Here is an 18,154-nt window from a genome sequence, read left to right on the forward strand (position 1 = left end):
TATTAATTCAACTGCAATGTGAAATCATACAATGGAAATGGAAATGCATTCAGTGCCTGGCAAGACAGAACTTCTGAGCATTACTGGAATGTATTGGGGTCCCTTGGTAATACTACCATTAACTTGAAATTCTACCAGTCTTCTAGAATTTAAGAACAGTCTAAAGATCTATCACACTGATTTCCACCTCACGTTGCTTATCACTTTATCACTAGCAGAAAAGGCTCATCTTTTTGAGTCTTTAGACACAGTCTATTACTTCACAGGATGACATTACATCTTAGAATTCTGTTAGATATGTAAATAAGAAAATTGATTACTTTTCCTACAAAGAATGATCTAACATAGTTTCTGATTCAAAGCAGTTTCAATCAGGTCAATTGTCTAAGGACTAAGGATGAAGGAACCTGAGTATAATAAATAAGGAACTGCATTTCCTCTGCTATAAAAAATTATTTCAGGGACTTGACACTTACCACCTAATGCACAACCACTTGCTCCAGGAAAACTATTTGCACTGGTTGAATACCACTTTTTGCATATTAATTGAGTGGAAGCTAGAATCTGTCCTGTCCTTTTTCAGGCCGTGATATCCTTGCCTGCCTGCTCCAATAGTGAGGGAGGTGAGGTAACATAGTGTTCTCTTACCACCACACAGCCAGATCATAACTCTTACATGCTTTCCAGCACACAGACCAAGACACGCTTGAGATGTTATTCTTAGAAATGGACTCAGACCCAGCAGTGTAGTATAACTTGTATATCACAAGTAGAATGCAGTAGTTCAGGCCTGTAAATCACATTCTGTTTTTAACTGAGAAATACTAAATATAATTAAGAGTTTTCTGAAATACAATTTTATGTCAGAATAATCTAAATCCACAGAACTAAAATGTTTCATAGAGCCTAGCTACCTTAACTATCACATGATTTGTTTTGATAAAACTTAGACCTTTATACTCAGCAAAATCGTCTCCATGCTTTCTTGTTTTAACTTCTATAACTTACAATTTATAACATAAGCAAAAAGAACTTACTGAACAAAATCTGTCAACCACACTAAAAAGGAAATCTTTCAATAATTTTATATTAACCATTTCATTATTAACCATATCATTCATCAAAAAAAATCAATAATCTGAGGTTGTTCTGTTATCCTCCGTTTATAAAAATGTTGAACTTTGCTATTTAAACAGCTCCAGTTTTAATACCATGCTGAGAAAAAGATTAATAGTATGATATTTATAATATGTTTTTTCACACTATGAACAGTCCTGGAGAAATATAATGTGTGCCTGTGGATGGCAGATTCTGGCACAGAAGTGCCAGATTACAGGTTAGTTTGTGTTTGCTGTTTTTTAATGCATTGGAATAATTTATTTTGAACTCTACTGCTTTCACAATGAATGCACCTTGCTATGCAAGTATTCCCTGTGATTTCTGGTGACAAAACTATGCCTATTAAGAGACATGTTGATCAATGCTCTTTCCTAGATTATGCAGCATACTCTTTTACAATTTTAGATGCAGTCTTCTAGATGTTATTCCATACCACTAATATTGACAGACATGGTAGAAAAATACATACTTTTAGGATGCAAGACACATCTCTGATCATGTCACTTAATTTTACTTTTCAAGAAAACCACTAACAAGGATGTGATTTGGTATGTTTTAGAATTGTACTTTGAAAGTCTAATTATTGATATAGAAGAGAAATGAGGATGATAGTTAAACACATTAGAAGCACATAAGCATGTGCTTTGCCTCGGGAATTGCCATTGTGACACACCCTCTGGCATAGATGGCAGCTGGGCTCCAAAGTTTCCCAAGGCTCTTGAAAAATTGCATGAAACTGCAAAAATGTATGAGGATTTACTGCTCTTATCCAAAGGACAATATGGGTGCTGTTATTCTAGATGTTCATTGTACATCCATCAAGAAATGATGGGTTTAATGATGTCCTTGCTAAGGCAATTTGTACCTGAGGTCAGTGGGTTAACCTTGAAATTGGGCAAACTGGAAGGAGGGCAATGAAATAACAGTGCCACCTCTTAGCTCTCTGAGGTATGTATTTGGAAAGAAAAGTCAATCAAAAACACAGAAGGAGCTTTAGCTGGCAGCTGAGACAATGGCAGAGATACTTATCAAGAAATGCAAAAGGAAACCGATTCAGGGAAAGAAGCTCATTTTAACACATGAGAGTTACTCCTGTGGGAACAAAAGACTCACCCTCCAGGTATGCATTTGACAGATGCTGTTAAAAATACTTTCAGGAAAAAGATGTGGAAAAAATCTAGGTTTTATTACATTAAAACCACAGTGACACAGAAGTACTTTCAAAAATGAAGTAGTGCTGATCACTTGTTTTTATTATTCTTATTTGGGATATCTGAAAGAGAGGTTGCATGTAACTGTCTTCTCCGTCTATTTCAAAATAGTTTAGAAATAATTGTTTATTAATGGTAAAGAGGTGATGAGAAATAGAAAATATTTTAAAATAAGATGTGCAATAGTGTACAAAGGCATGCAAGCCAGTTAGTGATTGAAGTGATTATACCAAGCTATTTCCTTTTAAATACGTGACACATTGCCTATACTTTCAAGGCAGCACAATGAGGACATAAGTGACAGATTAAGCTTGCTAGATGGAAAGAACAAAAGAAATGGACATTTAAACATGAACATTCTTGGAGCTATTATAGGTATCATAGGTATAATAGACTAAGCACGGCTGAGAATAAATATTAAGTTCATTATAGAGAACCAACAGAACAGTTCATCACTGAAGTATATATAATGCTTCAATTTAAAAAGAAAAAAGCCCTCTTTACTATGCACTTACTAAAATCAGTTTGGCCCAAATTCAGAGCTCAAATCACCAGATGGACATTGAGTATTTTGTGGAGAGGGGAGACTGATTACTTATAAGGGTATTGGACTTCTGCAGGAATACAAACGCATGCCATAGAGATGGTTCTCTTAACCCAAAGATAAGGCCTGCCCATGTTCCAAGCAACCCTGTGATTGCTTCTACTACATAAGCCCTAGTAAGAGGTATGTAATATCACATTTATACAGTAGAGATGCACCATTTCTTCTGTCAGAAGAGTTACTGCATCCAAAGGCACTGTAGAACATTTGATTTGGGGTTTATACCATTAGGAAACAGAATTTGGCATAAGAAAAATGGAATAGCAATGGAAACATCTTTTGCAAAAAACTTTAAGTCTCTCTATGGCAAAGATGTATTTGATGGTTTTTGAAAGTAAAAATTGCATTGGCACCATATCAAAATGTTTACATTTGTGAAAACGCTTTTATCACAAAATTCTGTTCTCACTTGAACAACCTAAGGAAACTATAAGAGCATTAGGAATTCAATGCTGAAAACAGGTATTGCTGTGAGTGTATTGTTTGGGATGCATGAGATGATCCATGTACTGGCATTAGATTTTAGGTAACACTTTGTGAAGACCACTCACCCGAAAAAAGACTGTCAACAAATGCTAATTCCATTTCTAGGGGCCTCATTTCAATTTACAAACACCACGACAGTACAAAACCCTCATCAATTGTCTAAATTCCTGTCAGTTTTTGTCATTTATTATGATCCTACAGCTTTTTGGAAGGGTTAATTCCATTCAGCTAAGGAATCTACAACACATTGTGAGAGTGTATCAACACCTGCCTAAACGTCAGGTATTTTCATCTAAAGTTTTAGGTTTTTTCTGGTTTGAAATTTGTCAGAAACACTACACAAAACTTATTTTCATTTTTCCCATTTCTGTTCCTATGCAGAAACCCAGCACAAAGGCATATGAAAATTGAGTGACCAGACAGTCAGTCTACATGAGTTTATCCAGTCAAGGATTTGTTATGTCGTGGAGTCACAGGTTTAGTCACCAGGACTAATACAGAAAACTTTACACGATTTTCATGTTGCATTAACTTCTTATAGTTTTGTTACACAATTTTATTATTTCTCTTGTGAAGGGATAAAAGTTTATGCATCTGGCAATCTAAATGATCACTGTTTCTTGCATTACAGTTTGAGAGAGTAGGATTGCTTTACTTCAACTATCAGTAGCTGCCTGTTTAGCTAAGGCACAAAGCCTAAGAAAAACTACTCAGTAACAGACATTTGAGCTCAGAAAAGAACAGAAAGAACAGATCATGAGATACAAAAAAATAAAGATTTCTAAGAGATGATCTAAAGACATTCAGTGAGATCTATGATGATATTTAAGTTTACATTTTTACATTACTTACATCAGAAAGGCACTACATTCTCTACAGTTTTGGGCGTCTACGGAAGGGATTGTAAATATGCAAATTTAACAGACCAAACAAATAAAGGCTACCACTATATCATTTCAAGGAACAGATTCTGCTATGATCACAGGATAATTTCTATAATACATAACATAACCTTAGGAGAAGTGGGGTTTTTTTTGTGGTTTCTGATGAAGATACACCGTTGTGTCACTCAGTTAAACATATTTGGCAATAACAATGTAGCCAATCATAGTATTTCTAGTATATTTGGGCAACACAGCTAATTACTGAAGTATCATATGAACTTGCCTTAGGGCAATCTGGAAAGTTTAAACAATAGAATTAGCCTGTAGGCAACAAACTAAATTAATTAATGGTTATGCTTATGTTGCATATAGCAAGAGAAAATTCCAAAATACATGCATCTTATATATTCTTCAGTATGAAGGACAGAACATCACAGCTTTCTTCCCATGGCAGATGCCAAACTACACTGTTTGCACACTAGTGCCACCAGATCAGATAACGTCATTACTTTGTGGATTAGAGAATCAATTGCTAAATGCCACAGTGTTAACTAAAGCACAAAAGAATCCCAGAGTAATATAATTTCACAAATGCTCTTTTGTTTACCTCTGCACTTGAGAGAACTTTGGAGAAAGGCAAGACATGAAAAATCATTTAAATAAAGAAAAAAATTACTAATTCTAGCAAATAAAAGATTGGGTTTCTATATTAAGTTTCCTGAGAAAATCCAATTCATTTATAATATCCATAAGAGGACAGCATTTCTTCGGCAGCCATCAAGGCAGTCTCTTCTGCCATGAAGAATTTGGCAGGGCCACGAATATGGGAGGAAGTTGAGGCTTAGGTCACAGTCAGGAAGATGTCAAGGACTTTACCCACCGGTAGGAGGAAATGTTTTTCCGTTCCAAGCCTAAGTGGATTGTGCACTGATCTGATCCTCAGAAACACAATTCTCCAGAAATGAGAGTGGGGTTTGTTGTTGTTTCTTACATTGCTTCTAGTAAACCACACCAAACTGGCTTTTGGACAGCCCAGACACTCATTAGTACAACTAAGGAGAAATTTGACTTGTGAGTTCAGCTTTTTTAGGAACACTGGAGTTTTTTCAACAAGAATAATCACTCATGCTTATCTAGCAGATATATGCAAGACAAAGTCATGGTCAAGTTCATTGTTTAAGTGGCATAACTAACTAAAGGCTTACTTAAGATGTATGATGTTTAAATGACATGAAACTTCACCTCAACCAAATTATACCCTGATTTTGGCTTTGACAGGAATATTTGCTTCCTGTTGGAGATCATGTTCTAGCATCAACCATGGACTGCATCCCTGGCTGAGGAATCTTGATAGAAAAAGATGGTACGCATAGTTGGAATTTTATTCTTGGATACTGAAAGATTGAATCAGAAAAGTCTCTTCAAGTGGATTTTTAATTTCAAGACATTTTGGTTGGTTGTTTTAAGAGGATTTACACATTTAACTGATTCAAATGCATTAAAAACTGTGTAGAACTGAGTGGCAGTGTTGTAACAAAATTTGACTTATTTTTCCAACCCATGTTATAAAGAAAGGTTCCTCACTCCCACTCAGATCAGGAGTCATTTTGCCATTGGCTGTGACTAGGAGTAAGAGTGTGTCTTAAATGGGTAACAGATTGAAAGGACAAGGCTAATTAGTGATGTGAGCTAAGTATTTAAACATTAAGATAAATGCTAAGACCTTTTTTACTTTGTCATGCCGTGCAAAGCAAACCACCTCACATTTAGGACGCTTAATTCAATTTGTGTTACACTACTGATGATTACGAAATGCATTTTGAAGAGGTTTGTTTTATCTTCTCCTGTAAGTGCAGAAAACATACAGAGACTTAGTTCCTACATGACAGTACAAATATAAGTAAAGACACGCTTAGTGAATGCTATGAGAAAAACATATCTAGTGAAAAGAAAAATTCAGGATATATTTAAGCAGATTTGAGAATTTAGACTTTTATAGTATCATTTAACAAAATGGTGCCATCATTATTCTTGTTTGGAACAGCTAGAATAAAAAAATGAAAACAGCATTTTCTCTTTATTTGACATTTCATGTATTACTTTTACACTCATACACATACACCTCACACATATATCTTCCTATCAGTAATGGACTAAATAGGGATTTTCTTTGTTATAATTTCAAATAAGAGAAATAAGAGACTGAATTTGACTAAAATTCCTGACAAGTTAGTGTTTTATTAAAAAAACAAAAAAAAAGCCAAGATGGAAAAGCTTTGCTGAATATTCAAGTAAGTACAAATACATAAAGCACTATTTATAGCATTCTTGTGATCATTCATAGCTCTTTCTCACATGACCTTCAAATATATTTGTGTGCCAAAGAAAAGGATCAGTGTAAATTTATTGCTCAGCGATATTAAATGGGTCTTTTTTTTCCATCACGCATGAAATTCCACTTCTATGGTACTACAAAATGACATTATGCCCTTCCAGAAGTGCTCTAAAGCATAGTGACACAAAGTGCCCTTCTGGGCTTTGCTGACCTAGCAGATTTCTCTTTCTAGTAAAAGTGCCTAACTGAAATACTCTGGAACCTTTATACACACAACAAACAGGTTTAAAAGGTGTTTCCTTTGGGGGATTTAGCAGATACTTAATTTTATGCTCCCATCTATATCTAGTCAATGTAGGATCAACATTTATTTATCAACATAGCTTCAGATTTTCATCTTACAGCATATGTCTGGAATTTCAAATTAACAGAAATAAAACAGGCAGTAAATCCACCCTTTCATTTTATTTAAGCCAGTGAGCTGTCTTCTGGATCTAAATTCAGTATTCATTTTACTTTCTTCTTATCTACTGTAAAGATATTGGAAATAGCCTAAGAGATATAATGAAGGTACCATTAAACAGATTATCTACATTTGCCCAAGGGACAAACTGGTAAAGTAACTGGAAGTCAGCAAAGCAATTAAAAAATTCAAAACTTCAGATACACATTAGGTATGGTTTATATTTACCTTCATTTTTCTTGATGGTGAAATTTGGATTGTTGACCATTTCAGGAAGAAGACTGTACAGGAAATAATGCCCATTTTTAGGATCATCTTTGTCAACAGCACTGACAATCTGAATTACCTACAACAGAAAACGCTCTCATTAAGTATTCACACTCCTGATAAACATACAGTATTGAAAAAAACATTCCATTCTACTGGACACATTCTCATTTGTCTACATGCCAGATCAAAAATGCTAATTTGTAATCTTGGAAGGTTTTTACAGACCTTAGACTCAAAGTCTGAGGAACAGGGACTACATGTGGCCCATTTAAACTGTTTCCAGAACAGGGAGGCAGAAAATAAGGAGAAACAGGTACATAAAAGAGGCCAGTAAAAACTGCTGCCGATTTAGGCAAGTAATAAATTATTATTCAGCAATAAAGAAGGAAAACTGTGTTTCAGAAATGCTCATGATGCCTATGGTAGTCTTTCATTCATATCATCATGCTTCACACTGGACCGAAATGTATGATCTTTCTTTAATACTTCTTCCTTTCCCCTACCACCATTTTTTACTTCACTGAATAATTATTTTTTTTAAATTACCTTTTGGTGTGGAGCTTTATATGATAAATAATATAATCTGAAAAAAAATATATCTAAGTCTATATTTGGATTTTTTCCTTAATTTTAATAAAACCTCAGTTATTCCTGTACTAGGAACATAGGTTTGTTTGAAAATATCACTATGAACAAATGATTCCCAGAATAATGCAGGATATTAAGGTTAGAAGAGGAGAGAGAGTTTGGATAGGCTGAATAACTCTGAATAATTGAATAACTTTGTATGAAGCACCTCATATGATTTATATGACCAACTACAGTATCTGCAGCGTATTTACTTCCATTTACCTCTTTTATCTCCAACATTACTCTGAAAGATACTGCAGTTGATCATCTTCAAATCATACAAAGCTGCATAGGAATGTGAAAGGAGGAAACATTATTTTAAAATAATCAGGAGTTTTGATTTTTTTTTTTTTTTTTTTTTTTTTTAATATTTGGTGCAATTACTTTTGATTCCAAGTATTTTCCAGAGAAGTAGGAACAAAGACAACTATGGATCCAGATCCCACACTCAGAGCTGAATTTCAGTGGTAGTTAGCTCATGCTAGATAACATTTACAAGAAATGTAATGAGAATTATTGACCTTTCCCATGTCCACTGAATTCAATAACATTTTTGTCTTATGTAGTTATTTTTGTAATGCCTAAAGCAACTGACCAATAATTTCTTGGACAATTAAATTCAAATTAGGAATCACTACAAATTTCATTTTTAAAGAGTAGAGTAAAAAACGGGAACAAGGTCTGATGCTGTCCAAATTCCTAGACTTATGCTTTAAATTTTCAAAGCTTCACTAACAAATTGCTAATAACTAATATTTGATACTGGTTTTACCACAAGAGAAAGGACTATCAATCTATATATGTTACATGTATGATAATAGTCAATATCCCATTCTTTCTTCTATGTTCTTCAAGAGTCAAACAAAGAATAAAATCCTACTACGTAACCACAAAAAGCAACATCAAAACATAAATATTTGAAATTACGTATGTAAAAAGATGTTTGAGCAGGTATTGATATAGGCATACATAATTTGTAAGACAACCTAGGAAGGAATTTGAGACAATTAATTCCTTGCCTAATCATATTTTGAATAGGTCAGATTTATTATCAAAAATCTACTGGAAAAAGTTTTAGGTTGTTTAAATACCACATAAATAGATTCTTTTTTTGGATAACTGCATGTGCCAAGGTGGAAATCTTGAATGATATGATTTCAAACACATGTATTAGAAGAGATGGACAAAAAAAGGCCTAACGTAGCTTTTGCTTAAAAGAAGTAGGTCTCCAATTTAACAGCTGCATAATAGATCCTAGAGAGATATGCAGTGTGAAAAAATATAAACAGCTGAAAAATATAAAAGCAGATGTCATCTGTCCCACTGCAGAGATGCACCCATTTACAGATTTTCAGCTATCCCTTTGCAGAGGTGTAAGGTACTAAACTATTCACATGCATCGGGCCCAGGGCTGGACTAGGTACTAGTAATTTTGCATCATGGTAAGTGCAATTTAGTATGGAATCCTGAACAATATCTTTAGACAGGTCTATTTTATGATTGTTCCAGTTTTCAAACACTGCTAGAATGGGAAAGCAATAGGGAAAAAGGATAATGGCACAGTGAAGTCTGGAAGGTCAACTGCACATAGTAGATGCAGTTTATCAGATGCTTATGCAATTTTATCTCTACTGGCTACATAACTGTTAATTCTTTCCAGCATTATGTAAGAAAGTTGACTGTAACAGTTTACTTTCACTGTCTCCAGGTTTTCAGTTAATATACCTGAAAGCCAGTAGCCAAGAGCATTAGTAACATGGGTTTTTAGTTCACAGAAATTTTATGAAATAAGCTTAGAATATCATCTAGACTGGAAATTTTCAAGAAATAGGAACTGGGTGTATTCTTTTCCCTTCCTCCTCCCCCCTGCCCCAGGAACTACAGATACCTCTTAATGTCCTATAGAATTCTTTCTTACATTTCAGTTCTTTCCATCCATTCCCTTCATTGTTTACCAAATCATTCTTTCTCTGAAAATGCACCGAAAATTATATGCAAAAGACAGGCTTAGTGGAATACTGCATTTGTTGTGTTACATGCACACATCAAGGAATTAAGAGTTAGTGTTCCCATGGCAACCTTATTTCTTTGTGCGTTTGCATTAAAATAAGCTCTTAAAAAAAAAAGCATAACATATATACAGTGATACAAAGCTGCTGTATCTTTTACTCCATAGGGGTGAGAAAAGTCCAGTAATTCTCATTACCACATTTTTATTAGTATGCTGATAAGCATGCTTTATTGCTCAGTGTTGTGTGTTCATGTAATGTAACACTATTGAAGTAATTCTCCAACTCTTAATTTGTGGTTCATAACATGGTAGAGAATCTTCCAGGGCTGACCTGCCTTACCTATCACTAGAGATGTTTTTTATTTCCTAGTAATAACATGCATAACAAAGGTGTTTCATATAACAAAATTGGTCAATACTACTAATAAAGAAGACAAGAACTGATTTTTTTCACTATGTATCCATAAGCACAACAGTGAAAGTTAATAACCCTTTGGCTGTTCAATCTTGAAATTTCTGAACTTCTGCCATGTAAAATTCCAACGTTGTTGCACTAAAAATTCAGGCATATATTTGATTCTGTACGTACACTTAGTAGAAACATAGTAAATCAGCATATTTTGCTTAACAGGCAGCTCTGGATTGAAATTAATAGTTAAAGGATCCTCTAGGACAACTTGATATTATAATCTGCAGGTTTGTATTGCATTTCTACAAAGCCACATATGCCTGAAATAATATTTATAAAAGATTACCAGTATAATCATAACGAATTATGTAGAAGGTTAAATAGCAAAACAAAGTTCTTATCAATGTATCATAACTATCTATGTGTGCTTTTAATACACGATACTGTTTAAAAGTCTTACCCTGCAATGCAACTTGCTAACCTTAGAACGGTTCCTTGTCATTAGTAAACTGTTCCCTACTTTTATTAAAACTGTTCTTCCAACTCTGAAAAAACTTTTGCAGTTACATCGGTGTTCACGGTTATTTTTGAATTACTTTGCAGACTCATAATACTATAAGCAGTAGACTCATCACAGTACAATTTTAACTTTGCCTTTTTAGCTAGAGCCAGCCCTTTACTGCTAGAACCTGCATTTTGCCATTTGAATGAGCTTTGACTCTTCAGAGAGACAGAGATCTATCTGAAGATTTCTTCCATTAGAAAAAGCCAATTCTATTAGGAGAAGTGAATAAAATAGAGACAAATTGCAAGAGACTGAAGGAATATTGTATTCAGTTTTATACTGCTCTAGTTTGAACACTGGCTTGAGCACTGATACATCATTGTCTGCACTACTGAAGTGTTAAAAATTTTGTAGCTTTGTTTTGAGCAAACACCATTTCACTGGAAAAGTCCGGGTATGGACTGGGGAACAGTGAGTGAGGCACTTTTCTTATGCAAAAATACAGATGTTCTGATCTAGAAGTATAGGAAAATAATTTAGCTGTGCTGGAGAACAATCGACTGTACAGCTATAGCCAGCAAACCCATGAATGTTCTGGCTTTAGTAAGTGGAATTATGCAAAAAAAGGAATAATAGGGAAAGGCATGAGCTGGTTTATGGTTAGCTTAGAGGTACCGTAACAGTACATTCCGATATTATTTTTTTTTCCCCTCAAACTGACAAAAAACATTTCTGGCAACTTTCTGTTGTCTGTAAAAACGTGCAAGGAGCACATAAATATGTGCATGGACAAATATATTTCCTCCTCCTCTCTCTTTCTTCTCCTGCTAGCTGTAGTACCTCTATGGCTAGACGTAGGTTAAAGCAAAGAAAATGCATCTGGCAACGTTATACATCAACAGTTTTTAATACATTTTGTCACATCACCAGCAGCTGCACTTGCCACTTGCAATTATATCAGAACCCAAAATAGAACACTTAGAAAGTGAACTGGAATAGACGGTTCAATATATTTAAAGGCTGCAAATAAGGTTTCATAAAAGGTTCAAATGTAATCTCCCTTATGGTAATTCAAATTTGATTTAAACTTAGATTTAAGTTGAACTGCAAATGTAAATAGACTAGAATACCATAACACAATTGTGCCTTTCCTGCAAATGTAACATTCAAGTTTAAACTTTGGAGAACTACCCAAATTAGGATTTTGCTACAATGTAAAAGAGTAGTGTCTTTCTCATATTAGCTATTTCATAGCTGAGACATATTTATTTTTTTGAATTCTACATCTTGCCTGATTAATATGATTTCTTCCAAATTTTGAATATGGAATAGTAAGCATAAGAAAAATCAATCAGGTAGCGTAGATACTAAAATCTTTACAGGAACAGATAATTTTTGAATGATGACTTAAATTTAGAACCTAAGCTGGGTGACTATTCTGGACTGGTTACTGTTCCAATAATGTTATTTGTTTAAAACACAGAATAAATTGCAGGATCAGTGCCACCTCATCCATGCTGGCAGCCAAATATCTAATAACCATCTGTAAAGTTCACAGAAGGATTCATGCTCAAGAGTGACATCTGCCATCAGATCAAGAGCGTAAGAGGTGATGGTAAGATGAAGAATATCATGGTTTAATGAAAGTTTTTCATAAGTGCTTAAACAAAAGCCTCTTTTACTAGCTGACTCTTAATAATCTCATTTATTGTTTTATTCCAAAATGAAATGCAAACATTTTTCACCATCTCTTAAAACACCTGAAATTTGGTAGCAATACCTACATAAATATATTCAGAAAACACTGCAACACAGCTTTCTGATTTCTGGAAGCTTACTGAGCTCTGGATAAAGGTGTACTCATTAGAATTTAATATATCCTAGAAAATGCAACTACTCAGCATCTGAAATCCACCCTAAGCTAAACAGAAATCCACTCTGAGCTAGAAGAACTTAAATACCAACAGTAACATAACTGTCTGCCCATAAGGGCACATTTCAATAATCTGCTTTTCAGTGGATAGTGAGAATTCTCATTTCTTAAATGACACATTTTTCACACCTTTTTAATAAACAAAAAGGGGTGCTAGAAGTCAAATCATCTTCTGTAACAATCCAGTCTTGGCAGAGGTAGGTTGTCATACACTACTCTATAGGTTGTCATTTAATACTACTAAAGGAAAAAATTTCTAACTCTATTGTAAGGTAACCTTCTTTAGAGAACAGTGAATTTAATGCCTAACACCCACATGAGACACAGGAATAGTTGGATTAACAAGACTAGTGTCATGCTGTCAGCTGCTGTTTATTTAAATAAAATGTCACAATCTAGAAATAAATTAGAAAGTTTAAAAACAGTGAATTGTTGTAACACAATGTTTCTCAAGCTGGACAAAAGTTAAATCTCATTTACACTGCATTACTTTCTAAAAGTCTGTACATTTTCTTGAATCTTTATCTTATCATTTATGTGGCATATGAGATATTCTTCCCTATTTCTGTATTTTTGTCCTTCAAAATGTATGCCTTTTAAGAAATCTTTCATTTTCTTTGAAAAAGGCTACACAGGTTAAATCTTACTTCTGATATCTTGCTGTGTTTATTTCACCTTGTAGAGTGTTCTGTAAATTCCTTTGCCAACCCTTTTATTTCATTAAATCAAGAAATAAATAACCTGTTAAGTCTTTTTTTTTTTTTGTGAAATATAGTGAAAACTTGAACTTCACTTCTCCAACACCCCATCCCTCTTTAGATATTTTAAATATTGTTACAATTTACTTCACTTTCCATGAAGTTCTGGTTTGCTTTCTTTTTTTTTCCCAATTATCACAGAAAAGTAAGAAAGAACTAAATAGATAGAGTTTATAACTGAGATACGGGTAAGGGGAAATGGTTGTATTATTTCAAGTGTTTCTTCTAAATTATACCTGTGCCCAGCTGTAATATAGTTCAACAACTGAACTGGAATTCAGGTTGGATTATACTTTTACCTGTTAACACACATGAGCCCATGACATGATGCACTCCACCAGAGTGGTAACAGTGGGAGCTTAAAGACACTCAGCATTTTTTCTGGATATTGTCCCAAGACTCCTACCTTTAATTTAAAACCTATACTTTAAAAAATTTGTACGTCCATATATAGAGTCATGTACCACAGAATACAATCATAGGTTTATCTTAAATGAATGAGTTGTTAGCATGAACACATAGGCACATATTTGGAGAATAAAGATAAGATGACAGGGAGAAACTGCACCCCATTCTCACACATCAAAGTACACAACGTAAAAACATGGAGATACTTACTTGTCCAGGCTTGCCATTCTCACATAAAAAGGCTTCATGCTCTGATGCGAACTCAGGAGCATTGTCATTTACATCAAGAACTTTGATAGCAACAGGCACCCGGGACACTTGACTGTGGTTCCCTAAGAAAAGAAATTCAAAGCATAAGAGGCAGGCATATTTAATTTGGGACTGATGCATAAATGCTTACATAGTAACCATACTCTTCCTGTCTTCTGTCCTTGCTTAATTAGGTTGTCTTATCTGTAATGGATCATAGAGTTGGAGCATGAGATAAAGAAGGATGGCCAGTATTTTATGGTTGAAAAGAATAAATAGATCCCTATTGCAAACAGCATTTGTTGGAGATTAGCTCAATGAAGACCTTTCTTGGACTAAATTGGTAAGATTTTTCTTTGATGAAGTTTGTATTGTTTTATTGATAAAGTCCATTACACATGGAAAAGGGAAGGCTGTAAACAACATAGATTTATTTCTTTGTTTATCTTTGGCAGAACACAGAGCATTTTACTCTATTAGTTGTTCTGACTGCACATCTATTATTTCTTCATTACAAATACAATTAATGTGGAGACCCACATTGTGAGAAAGATAGATGGCAGGTAGACGTAGGCAAAACTAGATAGTCCTCTGGACTATTAAAGCACTTTGATTCATCTGCCACTGACCAAAAATATGACCTGGGAACTTCTTTCTTCACCGAAATAAAGCCTCATTATTTACAATATAGAGCTATTTTGCATAAAAGTGTTTATCACTGTAAAGAGTAGAATAACCTTGTTAAGCTGTAAGGAAAGAAAAGCTAAACCAACAGTTTGCATTCTACTTTGAATAGATTTGACAGTCAGTTTCTAGTGTCTTTCCTTCAATTCAGTACAGCTAATTTAAGAGACTATTTATAAATATTTTAGATTATTTTTCCCCAAAGAGCAAAAACATGAATTCAGTTTAAACTGAGGTGACCAGCTGATCTGAAGAGTTTAAAAAAACTGTTCTATAGCACATGCATACCTCTACAAGTAAATTAATACTAGTTTCAAAATCCATCTCTTAGTGAGTATTATTTTATGACCACAGTATTTTATCTTGTTTATATCATCAACAATTTGAAGAAATGCACACTGTGTGAATTAAACTCTGGGTCTGATTTGTAACTGAACTACGTGCTTTTGCCTAAATCACTACTGCAGGCAAAAAAGCTGCTACCATAGTCTGGGTATCAACTTACTCACAGTTGTTGTGACAGCTTAGCAGCTGTCCAAAGCTGTCATCAGTCCATGTGGGTTCTGTTCTCTGGCAATACAGAATTGGCTTAGGGGAAGGCAGGACAGAAGTTCATAATAAATGTCTATAAAGTAGAATTACATCAGGCTCCACCAGTGGGCAGGGAGCAACTGGTGGCAGCCCTACAAGTGGTAGAGATGATTAAAGGAAGAATCACTATATACACTGTATTTTTTGTGGTTTCCATCAAAGTTAATTGTGTTGTGACCTAATCAAACCCTACCTCTTGTATCCTTTTTTTTTTTCCTTGTATGATAAAGACAACCATAATTTTTGAAGCTGCACCTAGAAATCTAAATGTGTAAATTTCCACTGCTCTACTAACATTACTTCGAAATAGCATAAAAATAACTATTTCAAAAGACACAAACCCAGGCTATCACCAAATGTACTAGTGCTGTAAACAAAGGCTTTATGTTTGCTGGATAGCCTGAAATACTTCCCATCTGGAGGAGTCAAAAGTTTTAGTTCGGAAAGAAACATGTTACAGAAGAAAAAGAAATCCCCACCAAAATATTGTAAGAGTAATATTTATGTCCATTTTGCATCATATTATCTTACTTATTAACAGGTGAGGTGAATACTTATGCCACGAAATAATAATGTATTAGAAATCAAATAAAAGTTAATATGCAAATCATGTATCCCAAAACATTTTAAACACATTTTTTTATCTTAACTTGATAGAAATACAGACAATGAATCTTGAGCTTATCAGAATTCTCAGCACTAGTGTCATATTTAAACACTAAAGATTTACTTTTATCTAAATTAATGAAATGATGGCAGTTCAAATTTTAAAGACATTACAGAGAAATGTAATTAATTAGATAAGCTTCTAAAGAAATTATTCATGTCCCTTGTGACTGCCCCCAAAATGTTTGTCTTTCATCAGAAATACAAACATTAAATTTAAAGATATTATAATTAGAAACTTGATGAGAATTCATTTAAAAAATTAATTTACTAAACACAAGAGAGACCCAACTGGTTTGGAAATCTCCAAACAAGGGGATATCCACTGCCTGTTAGGGTTCTTGTGACTATGGTGGAATTTATTGTTGAGAAAGAGAGGGAGAGAGACGGAGAGGGAATTTTATCTACTGCTTCTACTGCCCACCACACTGAATACATTGCATTATTTTGTCATTGCAAACTTTCAATGAAATTTCACTTTGTGCTAAGTGTTTTCTCTGTAAATACAGATTACCCTAAGCATACCTATTCAAACAAATTAATGAATTCTCATTGAGCAAATCCAGATTTCACTCATGGATGAAACACTGTTAAGATAAAAGAGATTCATCTGTCCATTTTCATACTTCTAATGTCTGCAAACTTCTCAGTGGTAAAACATACGCAGAGGATGTCCCTCTCAAGTTTAAATCCACCTCTGTTAGGAATGCCCAATATCCTTGAACTAAAAGTAGAAAGTGATTGAAGTGGATCCACTCTGACCCACAGAGTGCACAAACTGTTATGTCTGCGTGGGCAACTGTCCTCCATACAGTTGGCCTTCATACTGATTAGTATTCAATGTTCAGAACTTTTCCTCATTTGTAAGAATGGAGAGTCAGTTCTTTCTAAACTAGTGACAAAACTGAGTTTTAATTACTGGGGGGGGGTGATGTGTTGGGTTTTTTTTTCCCCCCAATGAATCACCCAGTCAGTAGAATTAAGGGAGACTGAGTCTTCTTGCTTCTACCAGATAGATAGTAAGACAGATTGCTTAAGTTCCAATCAATTATTCTGTGCAAAATCATAAAAGATTGTAAACTTAGAGACTCTCTCTCTAAGGAACTAACCACATTTGTAGAAGCTTCACCACCTGTATTTATTGTGAAGTACAGCTTAAAAAGACCTACCTTGAATCTTGCAATACAAGTATATTATTAGGACTGTCATTTGAGAAGCAATGGCTTGGTTTGAAAATTTAGCACAATGAGGTGCAAGATTAAAAAATATTGAGAAAATTTCCACTAGTCTAGTTTACCAAAACTCTTTTTAGATTAAGGCTGCACAGAAGGACTTAGTTTTTAATTTCAAATACATTCAGTTGGTCATCTGTGGACACCGCTGCCACAGCACAGCATGTAGCTATAAGAAACACATATGCAAATTGTGTACATAATTTCCTAGAAGTACAGCTCTTTTACGTCTCTGCTGAAGTCTCAATTACAGCCCACAGTTCTAAGATCCAGTAGCCTGCTGTAGATGAGCACAGCACACACACAAACAAAGGAACATCTAGACAGGTAGAAGGAAAGGATGACTCTGTAAAAATAGCTAGTGGAACTTACTAGTGAAAAAGAATAAATTTCCAAAAATAATGGAAAGTCCAGATGAGTTTAGAAATGCATATTGAAAGGTTTACAAGAATTATAAGGACCTAAAAAGCTCTTCCGCTTTTCTCCCCAGTTCTCAAGATTCTATTGGAACATTAAACGCTTGAAATATACACCTTGCTGGTACTCATCTTTGAGTAACATACCCATTGTTACTTACTCAGGATTAAAAAAAGGCTGCAGAGTTTGATATAAAAATGAAGAGGTAGATGAGATAATCAAAGTCAAATTTCAAAAATCCCATTATCAAGACATTTAGTGTCCCCAAATCTGAACTTCTGGAGGCTAC

General features: G+C 34.4%; 1 protein-coding gene across 5 annotated transcripts in view; it reads right to left on the reverse strand.

Moving 5' to 3' along the window:
• The window catches only part of CDH8 (cadherin 8), a 149,893-nt gene that overhangs the window by 17,345 nt on the left and 114,394 nt on the right, over window positions 1-18,154 (reverse strand). For 3 of the 5 annotated variants that reach the window (XR_003925073.1, XM_030026089.1, XM_030026090.2), the window contains exons 9-10: window positions 14,237-14,358; window positions 7,331-7,448 (exon numbers count right to left, since the gene is read on the reverse strand). Coding sequence is in view for 3 of the 5 variants with exons in the window: in XM_030026089.1 (XP_029881949.1) it covers window positions 7,331-7,448; window positions 14,237-14,358 (240 nt within the window). In the remaining 2 variants the exon portion in view is untranslated. Of the gene's footprint in view, window positions 1-6,749; window positions 7,449-14,236; window positions 14,359-18,154 lie in introns of those variants that run through there. The other 2 variants (XM_041126238.1, XM_030026092.2) reach the window with 2 other exon arrangements.

Source organism: Aquila chrysaetos, chromosome 9 (assembly GCF_900496995.4).
Source record: "Aquila chrysaetos chrysaetos chromosome 9, bAquChr1.4, whole genome shotgun sequence".
NCBI lineage: Eukaryota > Metazoa > Chordata > Aves > Accipitriformes > Accipitridae > Aquila > Aquila chrysaetos.